Source organism: Dromiciops gliroides, chromosome 6, assembly GCF_019393635.1.
Source record: "Dromiciops gliroides isolate mDroGli1 chromosome 6, mDroGli1.pri, whole genome shotgun sequence".
NCBI lineage: Eukaryota > Metazoa > Chordata > Mammalia > Microbiotheria > Microbiotheriidae > Dromiciops > Dromiciops gliroides.
This window is the reverse complement of record NC_057866.1, coordinates 190,449,847-190,467,561: the sequence shown is the minus strand read 5'-3', so window position 1 is coordinate 190,467,561 and position 17,715 is coordinate 190,449,847. Positions and strand designations below refer to the sequence as shown.

The following is a 17,715-nucleotide window of genomic DNA, read 5'->3' as shown; positions in this document are numbered from 1 at the left end:
GTGACCCCCTGAGGAGCAAAGTCAAAGTCCAGATAGGTGCCAGCTTAATCCTATCAGTTCACTGAGCTAGTCAAAGAGGCTATTCTCCACCTCTATTATATCCTTAGGCTGGTCCCAAAAAGAGATTAGCTAAAGATACTGAACTGAATCCTCCAAAGTAAGGGTGAAGAGAAAGGGTTCCCCTCCCCCAAAAAAACATTATTAATAATTATTTTCTTATACTCTTCATAACCCCATTTGGGGTTTTCATGGCAAAGATACTGAAGTGGCTGGCCATTTCCTTCTCCAGTTCATTTTACATATGAGGAAACTGAGGCAAACAGGGTTAAGTGAATTACTCAGGGTCACAGAGCTAGTAAGTATCTGAAGCAAGATTTAAACTTAGATCCCCCAAATTCCAAGGATGGAGCATAAATGACATTCATTTCTATGGGCCATAGTAAAACAATAATTTTACAAGGATGCGTTGTGTTGAGATAGCATTGTCAGTATTCTATCTGAGGTATTAGTAAGGTGAGGCACACTTTGCGTTGATAAAAAATAAAGGCCGGGGGCAGCTAGATGGTGCAGTGGATAGAGTACTGGCCTTGGAATCAGGAGTACCTGAGTTCAAATCCGGCCTCAGACACTAAACACTTACTAGCTCTGTGACCCTGGGCAAGTCACTTAACCCCAATTGCCTCACTAAAAAAAAAAATAATCAAAATAAGGGCCATTAGTGCTTATAAACATGATTCACATGTGTTCTAATGAATGAAAATCTATTTTAGGTATTGTTTTCAGTTGCTTGAAATTGAAAGTCTCAAATAGTCATTATGATCATTTGGCAGAGATATATTGGTTACTCCTGGGGCAAATAAATAACAGATCCAGGGGTGCTTTCTTTGTCAGGAAGGCAAGAAGAAAAGAAAGGGTGAAGAGGCTGTTGAAAGATGGTGTTTAGAGGACTTTAGATAAGAGATCTATCTATTGCATTGTGAAATGTTATGCATCGTCTGTCAAAATCAAGAAAAATACCCACTTTTTGCATAGGCTGACACTTTTTTCTTTTTCTTTTCTTTTTTAAATTTATTTAGAATTTTATTTTCCCCAAATTACATGTAGAAACAATTTTAACATCGATTTAAAAAACTCTTTCTTCCAAATTCTCTTCCTCCCTCCTTCCCCCGTCTCCCCCCTTAAGAATGCAAGCAATTCAATATAAGTTATACATGTGTACTCAAGCAAAACATTTCCACATTAGTCAGGTTGTGAATGAAAACAAAAAAAAAAATTAAGAAAAAGGAACTGAAAAAAATATGCTTCCATCTGTATTCAGATACCATCAGTTCTTTCTCTGGAGATAGACTACACTTTTCAAAAGTCTTTCAGAGGGGCAGCTGGATGGCACAGTGGATAGAGTACTGGCCCTGGAGTCAGGAGTACCTGAGTTCAAATCTGGCCTCAGACACTTAACACTTACTAGCTGTGTGACCCTGGGCAAGTCACTTAACCCCAATTGCCTCACTAAAAAAAAAAAAAAAGTCTTTCAGAGTTGTCTTAGATCATTGTATTGCTGAAAATAGCTGTCATTCACAGCTGATCATCTTACAATATTGCTGTTCCTTTCTATACAGTACATTGCACTTTGCATCACCTCATGTTAGTCTTTCTAGGTTTTTTTCTGATAACATTTTGCTCATCATTTTTTTTTTAACACAGTAGAGTTCCATCGTAATCTCATCCCACAATTTGTTCAGCCATTTCCCAATTGATGGACATCTTCTTAATTTCTATTTTAATTTTTAAAATCTCTTTTTGGATACAGACCTAGTAGTAGTAATACTAGGTCAAAGAGTATGCATGGTTTTATAGCCCATTGGCCATAGTTCCAAATTGCGCTGCAGAATGTTTGAATCAGTTTACAACTTCACCAAGTGTGCATTAACGTCTCATTTTCACAATATCTGCTATAACATTCCTCTTTTCCCTCTGCTATCCTATTATCCAATTCAATAGGTATGAGGTAGTACCCCAGATTGTTTTGACCTGCAATAGCTCCAATCAATAGTGAGTTAGAGCATTTGTTTTTCTATATGGCTATAGGTAGCTTTGATTATTTCATTTGAGAATTTCATATCTTTTCATCATCTATCAGTTGGAGAATGACTCTTATTTTAACAAATTTGACACAGTTCTCTATATGTTTGAGAAATGAGGCTTGTCAGACAAACTTGCTTTCTTGTTTTTTCACACTTAGTATTGCTAACTGTATTCCCCTCCATCCTATTCCCCCCATGACATTTATTCTATTTTCTATATTCTTTCACTGTCTCTCCTCAAAAGTGTTTTGCTTCTGACTGCCCCCTCCTCCAATTTGAACTCCCTTCTAACCTCCATCCCTTATCCCCTTCCCCTCCTACTATCCTGCAAAGTAAGATAGATTACTATACCTTATTCAATATGTATGTTATTCTCTCTTTGAGCCAGTTATGATGAGTAATGTTCACTCACTCCCTAGCACCTCCCGATCTTCCTCTACACTATTTAAGCATTTTCTTGTTTCTTTTATGTGAGATAATTTAGCCCCATTCCACCTCTCTCTTTCCCTTTATCACAGTGCATTCCTCTCAACCCTTAATTTCATTTTTTTTAAAGATATAATCCCTTCATATTCAACTCACACATATGTTCTCTGTCTAAATATATACCATCCAGCTTCCCTAATAAGGACAAAGTTCTTACCAGTTGTAAGTATCATCTTCCCATGTAGTTTAAACAGTTTAACCTTTTAATATCCTTTATGATTTATCTTTTCCTATTTGCCTGTATCTGCTTCTCTAGGGTCTTGTATTTGAAATCAAAATTTTCTATTCAGCTCAGATATTTCCATCAAGAATGCAAGAAAGTCCTTGCTTTCGTGTCTCCGTGATATGAGAGCTCTGGAATTTGGCTATTAATTCCTGGGCATTTTCATTTTAGTATCTCTTTCAGGAGCTTATTGGTGGATTCTTTCAATTTTTATTTTACCTTCTGGTTCTAGAATATCAGGATAATTTCCCCTTACAATATGGATATCAGGTAGCCCAATAATTTTCAAATTATCTCTCCTGGATATATTTTTCAGATCAGTTGTTAATGCCTCCTATTGTTAAAATTCTTTTGGTTTTGCTTTATTATTCCTTGAGTTCTCATGAAGCCATTAGTTTCCATTTGCTCATTCTTAATTGTTAAGTAATTCTTTTCTTCAGAGATCTTTTGTACCTCATTTTCCATTTGGCCAATTCAGCTTTTCAAGCCATTCTTTTACTCATTGGCTTTTCGTACCTCTTTTTCCATTTGGCCCTGTCTGGTTTTTAAGGTGTTACTTTCTTCAGTATGTTTTGTGTCTCCTTTACCAATCTGTTTAATTTTTTTCAAGATTTTCTTACATTACTCTCATTTCTCTTTCCATTTTTTCTACTACCTCTCTTACTTTATTTTTCAAAGTCCTTTTTGAGCACTTTTATGGCCTGAGACCAACTCATATTTTTCTTGGAAGCTTTGGATGTAGGAGCTTTGACTTTGTTATATTCTTCTGAGGATGCGTTTTGATCTTCCTTGTTGCCATAGAAAATTTTTAGGGTCCTCACCTATCTCTGTCTGCTTATCTTGCTTCTTTTTACTTGACTTTTAGTTCCTTAAAGTGAGACACTGTTTCCAGGCTGTAGTATCCCAAGCTTCAGAAGTTCCAGGTGGTATGATTTAAGGAAGATCAGGTTCTTTACTCACCTGGCCTGTTCCCTGGTCTGTAGATGACCTCAGACCAACTTGCTAATCAACCAGCTTTGTGTTTTGTGGTTGTCAGCTCAGAAGACCCTGTGCCCCTCCCCCACCTGGGCCACTGCTACTCAAGTCTACCTCCTGGTTCCCAGAAAGGGTAAAAAACCCAAGTTCTGCCTCAGCATCAGCATAGACCACTGTAGTCTCCCCCCTGCCAAGGGCTCAGCCCTCTCACCTGACTATGAGCTTAGTTCCAGACAACAGTGGCACTTCAGCTGATTCAGAGGTTCTTGGGGTCTCCTTCTCTGATGAGGCCTTCAAGGAACTGGATCTGTGTCAGGGCGACTGTGGGATTTGGCTCCACTCCTGTCTCAGGACTGCAGCTCCCTCCTTCTGACCTTCCAAGCCATTCTTGGTTAGAAGATTATTTCAGTACATGCTTCTGTGAGTTTTGCTGTTCTAGGTATTGTCCTATGGGATTATTTGGATGCTTTTTGGAGTGATCATGTCATGAGTTTGAGAATTCACTGCCTTTCCTCTGCCATCTTGCCTCTACCGTGGAAGTACACAGAAAGTTTCTTCAGTGACAAGGAAGATCGAGGTGCACCCTCAGAGAAAGATGTCAAAGTCAGGGCCCGTATATCTAAAGCTTCCAAGAAAAATATGGATTGGTCTCAGGCCATAGAGGTGCTCAAAAAGGACTTTGAAAGTAAAGTTAGAGAGGTAGAGGAAAAAAATGGAAAGAGAAATGAGGGTGATTCAGGAAAGACATGAGAAAAATGTCAATAGCTTGAAAAGCCAAATTGGCCAAATGGAAAAGGAGGTACAAAAGTTCTCTAATGAAAATAATTGCCTAAGAATTAGGATTGAACAAATGGAAGCCAATGACTTTATGAGAAACCAAGACACAATAAAGCAAATCAAAATGAATAAAGAAAAATAGAGGGCAATGTGAAATATATTCTGGGAGAAACTGCTGACCTTGAAAATAGGTCCAGGAGAGATAATTTGAAAATTATTATTCTACCTGAAAACCATGATCAAGGAAAGAGCTTAGACATCATCTTCAAAGAAATCATTAGGGGAAATTGCCCTGAAATTCTAGAAGAAACTAAAATAAAAATTGAAAGAATCCACTGATCACCTCCAGAAAGAGATCCCAAAAGGAAATCTCCTAGGAATATTAAAGCCAAATTCCAGAGCTCTCAGGTCAAGGAGAAAATATTGCAAGTTTCCAAAAAGAAAGAATTCAAGTACTGGGGAGCCCCAGTCAGGATAGAACAAAATCTAGCAGCTTCTACAATGAAGGACCAGAGGGCATGGAATATGATATTGCAGAGGACAAAGGAATTGGGATTACAACCAAGAATCACCTACCCAGAAAAACTTTGCATAAACTTTCAGAGGAAAAAATGGGACTTTAATGAAAAAGAGGACTTTCAGGTATTCATGATGAAAAGACCTGAAGTGAATGGCAAATACAAGACCCTAGAGAACCATAAAAAAAAATGGAGTTGGGGGACATGCCTGGGGTAATGCAGTAGGTGACTGTCTTGTGTCTGAGGCTGGGTTTTAGCTGGAATCCCCCTGGGTCCAGGGTGGATGCTTTGTCCACTGTGTCACCTAGATGCCCCATGATGACATCTTTAGGGTTAAAATGAGGGGTGAGGGGAATGCACTGGGGGAGAGGGAAGGACAGAGGTGAAATCCTACATGAAAGAAACAGGACAAGGCTTATGGAGTGGGGGAAGAGATAGGAGAAGAGCAGGGCAGTAAATGAATTTTACACTCATCAGAAAAGTCTCAAATACCTTAAACTCATCAGAGTTGCCTCAAGGAGGGATTAACAGCCTCCCCCCAACTGGGTGGCATAATCTATTTAATCTGGGCAGTAAATGAGCCTAACACTCATCAGAATTGGCTCAAGGAGGGAATAACATACACATTCAATTGGGTGGAGTAATCTATCTAACCCTGAAGCAAAACAGGAGGGGAAGGGGATAAAGAGATGGGCAGAAGAAAGAAGGGCACATTGGAGGAGGGAACAGACAGAAGTAAATCTCTTTTGAAGAGGGATAGGATGAAGTAAGATGGATAATAGAATAAATATCATGATGAACAGAATAGGATGGAAGGGAAACAGTTAACAATAGTAATCATGAAAAAGAGAAAAGGGGGGAAATTTTACAAAAAATATTTATAGAAATTCTTTGTGGTGGCTAAGAATTGAGAATCAAGGGAAGGCCCATCAATTGAAGAATGACTGAAGAAGCTGTGGTATATGATTGTGGTGAAATGGTCTTGTGCTATAGGAAATGACAAACAGGATGATCCCAGAAAAACCTGGAAAGACTCATGAACTAATGTATTGTGAAGTGAGCAGAACTGGGAGGACATTATGCATAGTGACAGCAGTATTGTTCAATGAGTAATTGTGAATGACTTAACTACTCTCAGCAATGCAATGATCCAAGAATATCCTAAAGGACTAATGATGGAGCATACTATCTTCCCTGATAGAAATAACTGAAAAGAGCACTTGCATATTGCACATATATAACCTGGTTGCTGTCTTGTCGAGGGTGGAGGAAAGGGAGGGAGGGAGGGAGAAAAATTTGGAACTCTAAAACTTATGAAAATGAATGTTGAAAATTACCCTTACATGTAACTGGAAAAAATAAAATCAATGTTTGTTGTTTAAAAAAAAAGAAACTTTTTAGGGTCAGCATATTTTCGTTTGTTTATTTTATGAGTCTATTTCTTGATATTTAACTCTTTGTTAAAGTAGGGCACTTCTTCCAGGGTGGAGGGTACACTGTTCCAAGTTTGAGGGGTTTTGAGGAGCTGTTCTTCAAGATACTTCTAGGAATTTGGAAGTACTTAGCTCTTCCAAGGTGTTATGATTTAAGGAGAGATATGTTTACTACTCTCTTGGCCTATAGGCCCAACACATGCTTTCTACATTCTATATGGGTTGTCTGCAAGCAACCACAAACCTGCTTTTCTGCCCTACAACTAGGAACAGAATCCTCCTCCACTGTGGCTGCAAGCTCCACAGTATGCTTGTGCTCCTCCCTGGGCTGGAACCACCACCCAAGTCTGTGACCTGTATGCAAGTATGGGCAAAGCAACAGAGTCCTGTCACAGTGCTAGCAAAGAGATCACTGTAAGCTCCTTCTGGCCAGTTGTTCAACCTCATTACCATCTGTGGGCTGAGTTCTAGAAGCAGTTGCTGCAGCAGCTAATTCAGAGATTCCAGAGGCCTACTCCTGGTTTTCTGGGGCTGGGGCTGACCTGGGGCTGGTTCAGCACTGGGGTTAGGTCTGTGCCTGCACAGCCTACACTGGGTTGCACTCCACTCTCACCCAGGTACAACAGACCTTTCTTGCTGACCTTCTAAGTTGTCTTTGGCTGAAAAATTAATTCACTCTGTCTTTTTGTGGGTTCTGCTGCCATAATTGTCTTATGGCATTATTTGAAGGTATTTGGAGGAATCTTGGAGGGAGCTCATGAAAGTCCCTACCTTTCCTCCACCATCTTGGCTCCACGCTCCAAGCCCAATTCTTACAAAAAAGAGGTATATCACAGAGTTCCTCTGTAGAGTTCATGGTGTAGAAATATGTTCCCAAATGGTGATGTCTCCCAGAGGATAAGGTATGTGAAAAACATTGTCTTGAATGTTTCAATCACTGAAAAAATGGAGGATTCCTTTTATGAGATCAATAATGACTCAAATAGTTTAGTATACCAGCCACATGAAAAATACCCTGGTGATTCAAGAATGAAAAACACATTCATATATGTATGCTTACATACATAAAAAGCAAATGTGTACAACTATGTATATATGTGTGCATATGCATATATGAATATATAACATGTTTCCATCTTAGAAATACACAGTATTTGTGATATCAAATTCCATTTCCTATGGGAAAATAATTAAATTCTATACTTGAATTAGTTTTGTAGAATATTGTTGAAGCTCTCAGTGAAGTATCAGTGAGATGGGTATACTAGGTACTGATAGAAAGTGAGACAGACATGTCGATACCAAGTATAAACCAGATAGACTTTATTCTCATTGCTGGTGATAATCAAACATAACTGTTGTTCTGACTATTTCAACATGAGCTCAAGTGAATAGAAAGTCATTTTCACTGTAATTTTTCAGTCACTTTTCATTGATATTATTCTCATAGTAATTAGATTATTAATAGCAATTTACTAATTACTGTGATGACAGATAATGAGTGATCCAGAGTTATTTTCTTCATCAGGAGAATAAGGAATAGAAAAGTAAGGGCGGAGAGCTCCTTGAAAGGCTAGGTTCTGGAGAGTGAAGATAATGGATCCCTCTGTGTCATTGTAAAATACTATACGTCTCTTTTCATAATCTAGAAAAACACCCACCGAGTGGATAGGCTTGACCTCATAAAAACCACATTTTGAATTCCAGAGAAATAAATTATTTTCATTTTTTACTGCAACTATGGTTAGTATATCCCTGGATAATAGGGAATGTTCCCCCTTTCTGTTGATTGAATCTTCACAGATGCCCAGTATCCACTGTGTCATATGTCCTACCACCACTTCCCAGTAGTGTCTACCAGAGGTGAAGGTCTGGGCCCCCAGCACAGCAAAAACAGTGTCAAATCTTTCTTCATTGTCAGGCAGATCCTGTGGGACACTTGTATACATGACACTCTTCAAATCTTCAGACAGGATGAGATGAGGATTGGCTGTTTCAGGATCTAGAGTTATATCCCCTATAGTAAAACGAAAAGGGAAAATTAGGCTTTGGTTACAGATCATGAAGGTTAAAAAAAAATTTCCACTCCTGAGCAATGTCACACTGTGAGAGACTAAATCACAATCCAGTAGAGATGATATAAGAAGAATAAAGGGGACTGCCCTGACTCTGACACTTATACTTGCACAAGCTACTTAGTTTTCCAGTGTCCTGGTTTTGTTGTAGGTTTGACTCACACATAGGTGTGAGTCAAAAAGATACATTATGACACTTCAAGCTTTAAATCCAATATCCTATATTTTAAGGCCTGTTTTAAATATTTAGGAATGTTTTCTTAAGTAGCAACAATGACCAAGTAGAAATATGTCGGGCCTTGGAAGATAGATCGTATGTACTGGAAGGAGGTATTACATTGACATAGTAATTGACAGTATACACTAACATAGTTGGGAAGTGTAGACATTTGGTCCTTGGTAAAAATACCATTTTTGTACAAACCACTTTTTACAAAGACCAGCCAAAGGAAGGATCCACTCTTTTCAATTTTTTTAGAGATCACTGACCTTGTGGAGCTTATACTCTATCAGAGAGGACTTAAGATGTGCATATATAGACATAATCAGGATGGTGCAAAATGCAGCACAATAAGCACATAAATAATTACATGTCTGGATGACAGGATAAAGGGAAGAACAAGGCCAAGAAAGGAGGTGTATGTGGAAAGATGAAGAAAATAAAGAACAAAGGAAAAAAGGGGTGTGAGAGAGCAGATAATAGAGAGCCTTGCTTCTTAAATTGTGGGTTGCAATGCCATATTGGGCCATATATGGGGGGGAGTCACAAAAAATTTAGCAATAGTAAAAGGATATGCATACCTATTTTATAAATCTATATACCTGGGGTGGCATAAAAGTTTCCTGGGCAAAAGGGGTTGCAAGTGGGAAAAGTTTAAGAAGCTGTGCAATAGAGGAAGGGAGGAGAGGAGAAAAAGAGGCAGAGGGTCAGGAAGCCCTATATACATACTGAATAGGATGACTACTTGAAAACCCCAGAAGCAGAATTAGAGGCAAGTAGTTTGAGAATGTCAACAAAGAAAGAATGCATCTATCCAGGAAGCACCTTGTTAAAGTGTTTAGAATTTATTGTGCAGGAGATAGCAAATGGGGAAGAGATTTTGGACAATAGAATTACCTGAAGAAATCTGAATTAGATAACAGGTTCATAAGCAATTCCCAGGAAGTATGTATTAAAACAGGGACAGATTAGACACAAAGAACATTTAGTAATACCTTATAGCATTTCCAATGCAATGAAAAGTAGAGAGAGGAGATGTTACTAGAGGGTAATAGGGAATATGGAAGTGGAGCAAGACTCAGGCTGCCTGACCAGTATGGAAGCAATAGGATGTTTCTCACTAAAACATTTGGGAGAAACAAGTTATTTGACCATTCTAGAATTGAAATGTCATTCTATCACTCCATACTAATATATATTAAAACAGCTCCCTTTCCTCCCCTGTTTCTTTTTCCTTGCATGGGAGATATAGCCCCTATTATTTTCTTTATCAGGCATATTGTTGACTATGACCCTCATAATAAATCATGACCTTTCTCAGGAATATTCAATGTCATGATCTGCATTGGATCCTTGGCCAATAAACTTCTTCTCTCCCATAATCTTTAGAATAAAAATGAGAAGTGAGTATTTTAAGTAAGGTAAGACTTCCTGTACCTCAGAACTAGAGAAAATTAAGGACCAAAGTTAGTTTCTTTAGAGAAACTTTCCCAAGCTAACAAGTAACAAAATTAATACAATGGAAGAGGAAATGGGTACTCAAGGCTTCCTAATACAAAAAATCAACACTTATTCTCAGCAATACAATCATCTAAGACAATGGAAGGACCTTTCTGTATTTCCTTTCACAACATGAGGAACATGTAAATATCTGTACATGACTGCATGTGTATAAACAATATGAAATTACTTGCCTTCCCAATGAGAGATTGGAGGAGAGGCAGGGAAGAAGAGAATATGAAACTCAAAAATTTTCATAAATGAAAGTAAAAAATTGTTTTTTTCTGTAATTGCAGAAAATACAATATTGATTTAAAAAAATATATTACTATAGACACCCTCCAAAAAAACAAACAAACAAAACATACACACCTGAGATTAAAAAGCCAAAAGGTCAGAAAAAAAACAAAAAAAAATGCAATTTATGAAGAAGAAATGGACAAACAAAAAGAAAGAACTAACCTTCATCATTCCTATATACAAATCATCACAAAGAGTAAGGTAACATACAAAATCCATATAGAATTATGAGAAATATTAAGAGACATTTCAAAATCGATGAGTTGGCTACAATGTATGAATAAACTGATCAGAAAAAAGAAAATATAAAGTCAAAGGAAATATGCAAAAGAATACACAATCACTTATAATTAAACAAATTAATCTTGAATATCTGAAGTGTTCTCACATATATCAAATGGTCAAAGATGGTAAAACACAGAACAATTCAAAGCTGGTAGTAAAATATGATAATAGGCATATTATTTCACTGCTGCTAGAGCCGTGAAAGGGTCCAGCCTTTTATGAAAATAGGAAAGGATCTCAGTAGTCATGTGACTATAGAAATTATCTACACAGGGTAGCAGAGGCTGAGGAAAAGAGTCATTTACTAGTAGCATACCCTAAGGAAATCTATTGCAAAGAATTATGGAAACTCCTGGGAATTTCCACAATGTCAATTGAAACTGACAATGAAACTTACTCTGGAAAGTCTTGAGCATATCTCTCAAGACAGTGATGGGGCAGATGCTCCAGGTAGGGAAGGGAACCACTGGTTCTTGAAGTAGCAGCTCCTCATTCCTACAAACAGGAAACACTTGGTTACACTTGTTCTACACAGACCTCCAGAGCCCTGTCTGGATCCAATATTTCAATATGTGCCAACATAGTAGACCCCACTTAGCCCTTCCAAACAATCAGACTTCCCCACAGATTCTGTATTTCTATATTAGTTGAATGGAAACTTACCTTGCCCAGGTGTCTTTCATATCCTGAGGAGAAAAATAGAGAGATTTAGTGTTCCAATCTTTAGTCTATTTATACAATGTTGTCTTCCTCAGAGAGCCCAGACACACCTCCACAGAGTTTTCTCATTCCCTTAGAACTACAGGAACATTACCATATTTACATAATTTAAGTCTGTGCATAGAATGAGCCTTTGGTTGTTTCTGATTAGCCTCATGGCCATGCCCCCTTCTGAAGATGGAGAGAAGTGCCTTTCTACCCTGCCCTTTTGTCTTCCTCCATTACACAGAAGCTTTATTTGACTGGGTAAAACTTCTGCATACCCTGAATGAGAGAACAGTCACTGAAGAAGCTGGAAAAGGTTTGGCAGTCTGAAGGAATGGTAGATTAACACCCAGCATTGTTCATTAGAAAACAAATACAGTTGGAGAATCCAATGAAAAGCCTGGAGTGACTCATTCTATCACATTCCCGTGGTGGTCTGTAGGGGACAGGGCATGTTCCTTCTGGTCCTCTTTTCTAAAGCAATAGTATATATCTGTTGCACACACTCACCTGGAGCATTTCCAAGGGAGCCTTGTCCAAATTCTCCTCTACTTTGAGCATACTTTTCTGCAGACTCTGGATTTGTTGTGACAGTCTGGCCTTCTTCTCCTCGAATTCTGCCAGGTTGCTTCTGAATTCCTGGTCCAATTTTTTCTTGTATAGATATTCTTTATCCAGCAAGAATGGACACATTTGCTCATATTCAAATTTAACTGCCTCTATAAGTTCCTGTCCCAAAATAAATTAGGATAAAGGAAAGAAGTGAAAAATCTGAGATGGAATGGGTTAATGGCCAATAATGGTGCTTCCCATTAAATACCATTGGCCATTTCAGAACACTGGACTCTGATACCAGACAGCTTTTCTGGCTGCTGGGCCCACATCTTGCATTGAAAGCCTTCTGAGATATACAGTCTATTAAAGGATATTTTTAATGGAGTAGTTAATGTTGGAAGGATATAGAGAATGAAATCATACACAGGAGAAGTCCTCAAAAATGAACCAGAGATCATTTCCAACCTAGAGTTACCCAAATCCTGTGTGAAAACCATTTTTTCATACATATAATTTAAATGAAAGACAAGTTCTTCCACTATTATTTGGTGTCAAATTATTCCCCCAAAGATTGATCATTTATTTCATTCATTCATATCAATCTGTTCCTTTGCATGAAGAAAAACACTATTCTGCTATCATGTTCATCATTAATGCATCCTTTTGAGAAAGGAGAAAGGCCTTCAAGGCCTCTCATCTTCCTTACCAAAAAGAACAGACACTGACCTTGTACTGTACCTCTTTTTTTCTTGCAAGATCCAATGAAAATTTAAATTCTTCCACTTTACTCTGTAACAAATTCCATGTCTCCTGGAGCTTCTCCTACAAGAAAAACAAAACCTTAGTCAAACATCTGCTTTAGACCAAAAAGGATCATATGCTTTAGAATTTCTGACTAGTTAGATCTAGCATTTACATTACCCTTTAAGGCTATCAAAGGTCTATATGTCTTTTCCACTGGAACCTCACAAGAACCATAAAACTTACTGGCTATCATCATTACTGACATTTTAAAGATGAGAATACTGAGGCCAAGAAGGATCTGGAAGGCCAGTAAAAATAAGTGGGTTGTGTACTTGACATTTAAGTCACAGGTGTGAGGCCCCTCATTTTCCCTTGTACCCATTAGGTTAAACGTCAAGTGATATGTGAAACTGGGACAAAAGTGAGTTAAATGAACAGAAACCATTTCTCCTCTAGGGTTGATTGAGTGTGAGCAGACACTCTTACCCTGCATTCATCAGCAGCCTTATCCAAAGGAAGGACTTGGTGATCTTTGTGCTCTGTGGCTAATGAACAAGACTCACAGAGGGGTCTCTGGTCTTCCTCACAGAAGAGCTTCTCCTTTTCCAGATGTTGGTCACAAGTGGTCAGGCCCAGCATGCTCTGAAGCAAATAAGGTCTGATCATTTTGCCCTTGAGAGCAAGATTCTGCAGGTTCCTGTTGGGCACCAACTTGCTGATTTGGATGACTTGTCTGCACTCTGGACAGTTTATTGTAGAATCAGCTCCATCCCTGCACTGGAGAAGACACTGTGAGCAAAAGCTATGACCACATTTGGCAATCACTGGGTCAGTGAAGTTGCCCAGGCAGATGGGGCAAATGAGGTCTGCTTTGAGGCTTTGAAGTAAGTCTTTGACATCCATGTTCCTAGGCCTGGAAAGAAATAGAGAAAAGTTTGAGCAGCTCATTCCTGTGCTATCCAAGGCATCTCAGACCTTTTGTGCAGGTGGTGTTGCAGGGATTCAGAGGCAATAGAGGGCCTGCAACAGAAGTGGTGGTTCCATATCTACCATACATCCATTGTGGATCCCAAGTTTCAAGTCTGCTTTCATATAGAACCAATGAACCTAAGAGTCCTAGAAGTCAGACATCATGGACTAAAGCAGATTCCACATGCAGCCAGTATTACAGATGGACCTCATCCCTGATCATCTTGAAGTGCCAAAGAGCAGGCTTGGGGTGGCAGGGAGGAGAGTTTTTGTTGTTGTTGTCTTGTTTTTTGGTTTGTTCTTATAGGGCCCGTGTGTCCCCTAGGAGGAAGGATCACCCAGTGCTGAACCAGGTATCTTTCCTCCAAGGACCCTAGAGGATGGGGGTTCTCCATGAATATTTGTTACTCTCATTTTCTCTTCCTCTTATCCCAAGCTTCAGCATCACCATCTTCTGAAGAAAACATCTCTACTTCCTCTTAAATGCTACTGGAAATCTTGGGTTTGGCTTGCCTTATTATTTTCTTGGGTAGTTTAGGAAAAACTGACCATATTTTAAAGGCTCAGTATAATTATATTTCTGATTAGATAATGTGATAACCAAGGAAGGACAATCACAACTCATTATTTCTGCACCCCTAGTTCCCCCTCACCTCCAAGAAAACAGACCTTAAATGCAGGTTTATTTTCTCCTCAACCCCTCGACCTCTCATTTTTGTTCCTCCTTTAATTTATGATTCCTTTACTGATTTGAGATGGTATTTTTGAAGTGTTTGGACAAAAAAAGTATTTTTCCCATGAAAAATCTTACCACTTATTTGGTCCTTCTCCAATATTCCTCTCAGGGTAAATAACACCAGCTCTTTTCCCTTGAACTCTGGCAGCAAAGTGTTTTGGGACTGACTTGTTGGGGGCTTTTTATATCTTTTCCTTTGATTAGCCCCTCCCTCTGCTCCACCCACAAAAGGTGACAACACCTGGAGTTTGATAGTGCTTCCCATATCTCTCTTTTGCCTGGGTTCTCACCTTTGTCTTTTTGCATAGTAATGAGTTTCCATTCACAATGGTGTTTACAGGCCAGAGAAGTCTTATTCCTAAATTCCAAGGGGAATTCCCTCTCTTCTATTACTTTTCAGATATTCCTCTCAGGAGAGTTAATGGTAGCTCCAACTGCTAAGTTTTTAGGACACTGTTGTTGTGGTCTTTAAGTTTTCCTTTACTCTGCCCACAAAAAATTAGAACTCCTATGTTATAAAGGATCTTCTGGTCTCTAACATTGCACTGAGTTCTCAGATTTGTCCTTGTTTTGAGTAATGGGCTATAATTCACAATGAAATTCACACCTATGTACCTGGGCCAGAGTTGTTTTACCTCTGAATTCAACAGGTCTTTGGCAACTGGGTGCAAATTGTTCATGTTTCATTGTAGACATTGTTGACAATATTATTATCATTTTATAATGTCTCCCTTGATGTGAATGCTCTCTGGAAATAAGGTGTGTGTGTGTGGGGGAAGATCTACAGAAAGACAACAAGAATATAAAAGCAGAAGGTAGAAATAAAACTTTATTTTGAAAATTACTTGCTTTGGTCTCTTACTGTTTCCTTACTGTTTATTTTCCTGTTTCCTTGCTCCCAGATGTCATATTTTAGAAAATCTATTTATCAATAGAGTGGTTTAGTGTATATATCTTATCATCTCTAATTAGGTCTAAATTCCTTGTGGTCATTGGAATCCTCTCAGTCCACACATAGCACTTTCATGATCAAGAGATAACTTAAGATATACTTTTGGGAGCAGAGCTAAGATGGCAGAAAGAAGCCAGGAATTTCCCTGAGCTTTTCCCCATTTCCTTTAGAAACAACTTTAAATCAAGACTTTGAACAGATTCTAGGACTACAGAATCTACAAAAAGACAAAATGCAACAATATTCCAGTTTAAGATAACTTAAAAGAAATTCGGGAAAATTCTTTCTCAATTTGGAAGAAGTGGAGTAGGGGGCAGCTAGGTGGCTCAGTGGATAAAGCACCAGCCCTGGATTCAGGAGTACTTGAGTTCAAATCCGGCCTCAGGCACTTGACACTTACTAGCTGTGTGACCCTGAGCAAGTCACTTAACCCCCATTGCCCTGCTAACAAAACAAAAAAAAAAAAAAAAAAGGAAGAAGTGGAGTACAGCCCAGCACAGACAGTCTAGAGGAAAGCCATCTGGAGGCTCTTTAGATACAGGCCTTTTTCAGAGAAACTTGTTGCAAAAATTCTTTCCCAGTTTTCTACTTTCCTTATAATTTTGGTTGCATTGCTTTTGTTTTTACAAAAGTCTTTTAATTTAACATTATTAAAATTGTCTATTTTATATTTTGTAATGTTCTCTTTTATCTTCTTTGGTCCTAAATCCTTCCCCTGTACATAAATCTAATGGAAAAAGTATTCTGTGCTCTTTTAAATTTTTTTACACCATTTCGGTGTAAATAATGTACCAATTTTGACATTATTTTAGTATGTGCTCTGAGGTTTTGGTCTATACCTAGTTTCTGCCATACTGTTTTCCAGTTTTCCTAGCAGTTTTTGTCAAATAAAGAGGTTTTTGTTCCAAAAGCTTGAATCTTTGGGTTTAACAAACACTAGAGGATAAAGCACCGGCCCTGGAGTGCAGAGGACCTGAGTTTAAATCCGACCTCAGATACTTAACACTTACTAGCTGTGTGACCCTAGGCAAGTCATTTAAGCCCAATTGCCTAAATAAAAAAGAAAAAAAAAACAAACACTAGATTACTTTAGTCATTACAGTAGTGTAATTCATACCTATTCTATTCCACTGATCCACCATTCTTTTTTTTGTTTGTTTTTGCCAGTGCCAGATTTTGATAATCACTGCTTTATACTTCAGTTTGAGATATGGTACTACTTTAACCCTATTTTAGAAAAAGAATTTGAACAAGCCATCAATGAGCCACACAAAGGTGAAATCCAAGGGGTAAAAGAACAGCAGGACATATTTTCCTTTGTAGTTATAGAGGCTGATGTCTTTGAACTGCTGATTTAACATAACAGCTGTAGCTCAGAAATTGGGGGCTGGAAACCCAGTCTTGGCATTTCCTGAAGCCATGTCAACTGCAAAAGCTGGGCTCCATAGACACACACAGAAGAGACATGAACACATGAGGAAGAGTTGGAGAATACTAATTAAAGAAATTAAAGCTCTCTATAAACATATGAAAAACAATGTTCTAAATCTCTACTGACAAGAGACATGCATATTAAATCAACTCTGAGGTATTACCTCACACCTATCAGATTGCTTAATATGAAAAAAAGGAAAATTATAAATATTGGGGGAAATGTGGGAAAATTGGAACAATAATGGATTGCTACTAGAATTGTGAACTGATCTAACCATTCTGGAGAACAATGTGGAACTTTGACCAAAGGGCCATAAAAGCATGCATAACGTTTGATCCCATAATACCAATACTAGGTCTGTATCCATTAGCGATCATTAAAAGGGAAAAGAACCCACATTTACAAAAATATTTATAGTAGCTCTTTTTGTGGTGCAAAGAATTGGAAATGGAGGGGATGCCCACCAAGTGGGGAATGATTAAACAAGTTGTGGCATGTGAATGTAATGGAATACTATTGTGCTGTAAGAAGTGATAAGCAGAAAGATTTCAGGAAAAAACATGGAAAGACTTACATGGACTGATGCTGAGAGAAGTGAGCAGAACCAAGAAAACATTACTGTACACAGGAACAACAACATGGTGTGATGACCAACTGTGATAGAGTTAGCTTTTCTCAGCAATGATTCAAGACAATGATCCAAGACAATGCCAAAAGACATCCAGAAAAAGAACTAAGGAGTCTGA

General features: G+C 38.3%; 1 protein-coding gene across 1 annotated transcript; it reads right to left on the bottom strand.

The window, feature by feature from the left end:
• Positions 1 to 7,968: 7,968 nt before the first annotated feature.
• Positions 7,969 to 13,780, bottom strand: LOC122732185 (probable E3 ubiquitin-protein ligase TRIML1). The gene is made up of 6 exons (XM_043972315.1): positions 13,364 to 13,780; positions 12,860 to 12,955; positions 12,089 to 12,307; positions 11,537 to 11,559; positions 11,271 to 11,368; positions 7,969 to 8,510 (listed from the first exon to the last, which is right to left on the bottom strand). Exons 1-6 carry the CDS (start codon positions 13,778 to 13,780, stop codon positions 7,969 to 7,971), a joined length of 1,395 nt encoding a protein of 464 aa, XP_043828250.1.
• Between the last annotated feature and the right edge of the window lie 3,935 nt (positions 13,781 to 17,715).